The 5,396-nt window shown below is 54.8% G+C and overlaps 1 protein-coding gene across 1 annotated transcript; it reads right to left on the reverse strand.

Annotated features, from left to right (window-relative positions):
- Positions 1-232: 232 nt before the first annotated feature.
- On the reverse strand, positions 233-3,962 carry LOC104404812 (calretinin-like). The gene is made up of 10 exons (XM_010013339.1): positions 3,687-3,962; positions 3,404-3,493; positions 3,216-3,296; positions 2,380-2,436; positions 2,199-2,276; positions 2,003-2,058; positions 1,536-1,575; positions 1,381-1,434; positions 1,092-1,163; positions 233-635 (listed from the first exon to the last, which is right to left on the reverse strand). Exons 1-10 carry the CDS (start codon positions 3,960-3,962, stop codon positions 519-521), a joined length of 921 nt encoding a protein of 306 aa, XP_010011641.1. The 3' UTR covers positions 233-518.
- Between the last annotated feature and the right edge of the window lie 1,434 nt (positions 3,963-5,396).

Consider the following 5,396-nt stretch of genomic DNA (forward strand, 5'->3'; position numbering starts at 1 on the left):
GGACTGTTCAGGGTTGTAGTGGACTGTACAGGACTGTGCTGGGTTATACATGACCATATAGCACTGCACTGCACCATACTGGGCTGTACAGAGCTGAACTGGGCCATACTGGGAGGGGCCACAACCCTTGTGGACTTTCCTCCCCATCAGCCGGGTGGGGGTCAGAGTGTGGGTCCCACCTCTCCTGTCCCCGCCAGCCTCATTGCTGCAGCAGGAGTGGGCTCTGCTCTACCAGTACTTGACTTTATTTGTAAACTCTCTTTGGTCAACCAGCAAAAAACAAGAAAAGACCAAAACAACGAAAACAATCCCCCAAAATAATATAGATCATGAAGCCAACTAGGAGAATGGGGTGAAATTAAGTTTCCCCCCAGAAGTGGGACTTTAACGACCTACAGCAAACCCAAGAGCTGCTAGGGGAGTGCTGCAGTGGTGGGTGCTCTCTGGTTGTGCTTGGTTGTGGGGAGGAGGAGGCACATGGGGTAAGGTGGGATGGGGTGGGATGGTCCTACATGGTCTTACACATGGGGTTCGCTGCAGAGCACGATCTCCAGTTCCTTGCGGTAGAGCTTTCCCCCGTCGGACAGGTTCATGATGCTCTTCCTGTAGTTGGTGAGCTGCTGGATGCTCATCTCCTGCAAGGAAGGAAGAGAGGAGGGAGGTGGTGGGAGCTGGGTACCCTGTTTCTCCCTGGGGAGCACCCCCACATTGCGGACATTCCACCTTTCATGGGTTGACACCTGGACCAGCACGTCTCCTGGTCCCTGGGGAGTGTGGACACAGTGGGAGATAATAGAATCATAAAATCAACCATGTTGGAAAAGACCTATAAGATCATCAAGGCCAACTATTCCCCAGCACTGCCAAGGCCACCACTGAACTATGTCACTGAGGGCCTCACCTACACGGTTTGTGAGCACTTCCAGGTATGGTGACTCCACCACTGCCCTGGGCAGCCTGTTCCAATGCCTGACCACCCTTTGGGGAGACATTGTTCCTAATACCCAGTCTAAACCTTCCCAGATGCTGCTGGGAGATGAGAGCATGCACAGGGAGGTCCAGGGGGCACCTGGGCTCTGTCCCCCACTTACTCTCTTATTCTTCTCATACAGGTCTTTCAAAAGTGCGTCTAGCTCATTCTCATCAATGAAGCCACTTCCATCCTGGATAACGAGGGAGGAACATCAGCAGGGAGAAGGACACAAGCGAGCCCCATCACCCTGGCCATGGGTGCAGCGAGCACCCCAAGACCCTTACCCAGCACTCGCACCCCACATTGAAGCAGGGAATTGACCCAACTGAAAACACATGGGTGTGGGTTGGTTTTTTTTCCCCAGGTTGTATGTATTTGGGGCAGTTTCCTGGGATATGGCTCCTTACCTTGTCATAGAAAGCAAAGATGGCATTGAACTCCTCCGAGGACAGCTTCACCCCCTGGGAAGCAGCAGGGCACACCAGGGCATGAGGGAGGGATGAGGTGCAAGCAGGGAACAGGATTTTTAGTAGTAGTAGTAGTAGTAGTAGTAGTATTTTACCTGAAACTTCAGAAGAAAGTTTTCTTGCACAGGCAGAAGTCTGAAAGACAAGAGGGGCCAGGGATGAGCAGGAAGCAGCCAGGAAAAGACACTTTTTAAACCAAAATGAGTCTTGGATAAGACAGGGGGTGATGGTTTTAAACTAAAAGAGGGAGGTTCAGGCTGGATGTGAGGAAGAAATTTTGTAGATTGAGGATGGTAAAATCCTGGCCTAGGTTGCCCGGAGACGCGGTGGATGCCCCACCACTGGAGACATCCCAGGCCAGGCTGGATGTGGTTCTGCGCAACCTCATCTTAGCAGGGGGTTGGACTAGATGAGCTTTGAAGGTCCCCTTCCAACCAAAACTGTTAGGGTTCTGTGACTCTTCACTCCAAAACCTGTTCTCCTTGGAAGCTGGATCCACCCCTGAGTGTTTCATGGTGTCTTTCCCACCCCACTGCTTTCTTTTTGCCACTAATGACCTTACCGGGACATCTCTGAGAGGCCCAGCTTCCCGTCGCCATTCATGTCGAACATCCGCAGCTATCAGGACACAAGCAGCATCTGGTCACCACCGCCTCCTCCTCCCCTTCATCCCACACAGTGTGTGGTGCTGAGACCCCTGGGGGGGACCTGCCTTGCCCCAGGAGAACCGTGGTCCCCTAGGATGAGGTCCCACTTACAATGGTCTGTGTGTACTCCTGCAGCTTGGGCTCATCGTAGGGCCGGTTCGCCTTCTTCAGCAGGTCTGACAGGAAGCCCTGGAAGAAGAGGGCTGTGCTGGCTCTCTCCATCCCCCATCATCCCAGCGTGATGTCCCACCATAAGAGACCCAGCTCAGCCCACCTCCTGCCCGTAGCCCACCTTGAGCTCGTTGGCCTCGATGTAGCCGCTGCGGTCTGTGTCATACCTGCGCCAAGCCTGTGAAGGAACCATCTCGAATGTTGGTGTGGGCTTGTGTCCCATGTTCGTCGTCAACATGTGTATAATCCCCTTAAGCCCCAATTCTCCCCGCACCCTGGTGGTGGCGTCACCAGTGTCACCTTTGAGCTGGATGCTTTTGTTCAGAGCCATGCCGAGAGTTCAAGCGCTGTTATCCCCCCTCCACCGTGCTAAACCAGGCTTTAATATTTAATTGCATCCCCCAATTAAACAATAGCACCCACTTAACCCCCTCCATGCCATAAGGTGCTCCTCTTTCAACCATCACCTCCACCCTGGGTTCATTTTCCAAGCACAAGCTCTCACCTCCTGGGATGCTGCACATCCCACTCCAAACCCCAGCCATGTTTTGGTCCCCATGGGCAATTTCTCTCCCACCCTGCAAATGGGTTCATCCCATGCAAGGGCACAGTGAGGTTTTGGGGTGGCCCAGAGCAGTGTTGTCTGCTTCAGCACATCCCTTGGGCACTAAGGACCGACTGTCCGCCCAGGATTGGGAATTTACAGAAACAGCTCCAAATCCCTGCAGGTCACCTCTCCTGGAGACTAGGATGAGGTCCCAGCTGCCCTGAGAGATGCTGAAGGGGTGCTGAGGATGGGGAAAACTCACCACACTCCCCAAACCAGCACCGCCTCCCAGTGCTGACTTAAAGCCAAGAGTCTGGGGGAGACTGGGAGAGGTTTGGGCAATGCCAGCTCTCAGTTGCATCAGGGAAGCGAATCCCACTGGGAGCCCCAGCACAGCCTGCCTTGCTCACCTCCATGAACTCCGAGCTGGAGCCCACGTGCTGGCGGAAACACAGCAGGAAATTCTCCTCTGTGGGCAGGATCTGGGCCAGCTGTGGGGAACACGAGCATCACAGGGACACAAGCATTGAGGGGGATAGGAGCATCAGGGGGGAACAAGCATGAGCACCCCATGGGTCATTGGACCAGCTTCCCTCACCTCTGCCATCTCAATTTTGCCGTCAGCATTTCTGTCGTACTTGTGCATGAACTCCTTCTTCTTGTCACCCAAGATGTCATTCTTTGAGTCCTGCCAGCAAGGAGAGGAGATGGGAGCATTTATCTGCCCTCCCCATGCTGGTGTTTCCCCCTGTTCCCTCCTGGAGGTGCTCCGGTCCTGCTCCTTGGTGCCATTCCCAGAGGAGATAGGACTGACGTGAGCCTGAACCTTTAGGAAAGAGGGAACAGTGGAAGGAGAAAGCAAAACCAGGAGAGGCCCTTACCAAACCCGCCCCCTTCCTTGCGCTTTCCAGCTCCTGGAAGAAGTTTTCCAGCTCTTTGCCTTCAATGTAGCCGTTTCCTGGGGAAGGAAAAGAATACAGTAAGATCTCCCTGGTGTCAGAAGGATGTTTCTGGGGGATGCAGCGCTTGTCTCCCTCTGCACAGGGACACGGCTCCAAGGTGATTGTGGCAGCAAAGAAGCTGATGCAAGTGTGGTAGAAATCTGGTGGTGGCCGAATTTGCAGAGAGCCCTGGGGTGGGGACAGAGCCCTTGACATGTCCCCTGCGCCCAGTTGAAGGGCACATGGGACTTTGTCCCTGTCCCCATCCCCATCATGGTGTTTGGTGCATTTTCTGCATCTGCTATTTTAACTGTGTAGTTTAACTATACCTCTTCATCCACCTTGAGCATCATCACCCTAAGGCTTCCCAGCACTATCTTCTCTCTGCTGCAATGCAGTGGCTGGGAACAACCCATCTACATCCCATCTGGAAGCATCTGTGAAAGTCCCAGGACACCTTCCTCTTGATGACTGCATCCCAATGGATAAGCAATATTCCTCCCAGGAGGGGATGAGGGGCTCGGGCAATGCTGCGTGCTGGTGTGAGCTGCAGTGGGGCTTGGCATTCTGCTGCCCTTCCCAGGGGCTTTGCTTCTACAGGTGCAGGAGAGTCACAAGCTCTTTTCAATTCAGTTGGGAAATAAAAATCAGCAAGAATTCTGAGCTGGGAAGAAGGATAACATCAAGAAAAGCCACGGCTGGCAGCTGGAGTTCCTCCAAGCAGCAGCGTGGACAGGTCTGATCCATGTCTGCAGGGCAGCGGGGTGCATGGATAATACTCTCCGGAAAGCTACGGCTGGTCCATACAGCTGCACTGTGAAGCCTCCCTGCCATCAAAGGCACCCTGGGGGACACCTCTGGAACCTTAAGGGAAGCAAGTGAAAGCCCTATCAGAGCTTAAGTGCAGGGAAGAGTTTGAGTGAGACAGCCCCATCCACAGGGGCACGAACTCCAGGTCCCTCTATCACCCCATTCCCATTGGTAGAGGAAAGCAGCTGGGACTGCTGGAGCTCCCACCCGGTGTTGCAGAGCATCATCCTCACCAAGACTACCACCTCACCCAGTGCCTGAGACCCTCCTCCTGTGGGCATCCGCCCTGCCCGGGGACACAAGCCAAGCTGGATCCGTGCCTGTCTCTGTGTTTTGGAGATGATGGAGCACCTCCGAGGGACATGCTGCAGGAAAGCAGCTGGACACCCAACCCAGGAGCTGCCCATTCCTACTGTTTGCCACTGTCCCACCTTCCTCAAGCCCTCATCTGCTGCAGTGCCAGCACCAGCGGTGATAGGGACAGCCTTGCCCATGTCCCCGGGCTGCAGGAGGGACCCCGACAGCCCGGCCGGGAGGGCACCGAGCACAGCATGAGCTCTGGCTCCAGCAGCACAGCCAGGGATGCTGCGTGACGTAGTTCCTAGGAGGATTTTGGTGCCCAAACGTCCTCCCAGGGATGGAGACATGGGGAAGGGCAAGAGCTTTCCCCTGGGCTGCTCATCCCAGCAGGATGAGCCTCCTTCATGGCACCACGGCGCTGGAATAAACTAATTTCCCACCAAAACGATGCTGCTTTTGGCATTCCCCCCATCCCCCATCGCCCCCTTTTGAGACTGGCAGCGGTGGGGACCGGGAGGTGGCATGCCCAGCTGCGACTCC

This window comes from Nestor notabilis, unplaced genomic scaffold, assembly GCF_000696875.1.
Source record: "Nestor notabilis isolate BGI_N333 unplaced genomic scaffold, ASM69687v1 scaffold9964, whole genome shotgun sequence".
NCBI lineage: Eukaryota > Metazoa > Chordata > Aves > Psittaciformes > Psittacidae > Nestor > Nestor notabilis.

Bases quoted from the DNA above. Each gene is read 5' to 3' on its own strand.
- LOC104404812 (XM_010013339.1), bottom strand. From the start codon at position 3,962: ATGTCAAGGGCTCTGTCCCCACCCCAGGGCTCTCTGCAAATTCGGCCA. The intron at 3,494-3,686 runs GTAAGGGCCTCT...CCTTGCTGGCAG, and splicing joins CAAGGAAGGGGGCGGGTTTG to GACTCAAAGAATGACATCTT. The intron at 2,059-2,198 runs GTAAGTGGGACC...GTGTCCTGATAG, and splicing joins AGGAGTACACACAGACCATT to CTGCGGATGTTCGACATGAA.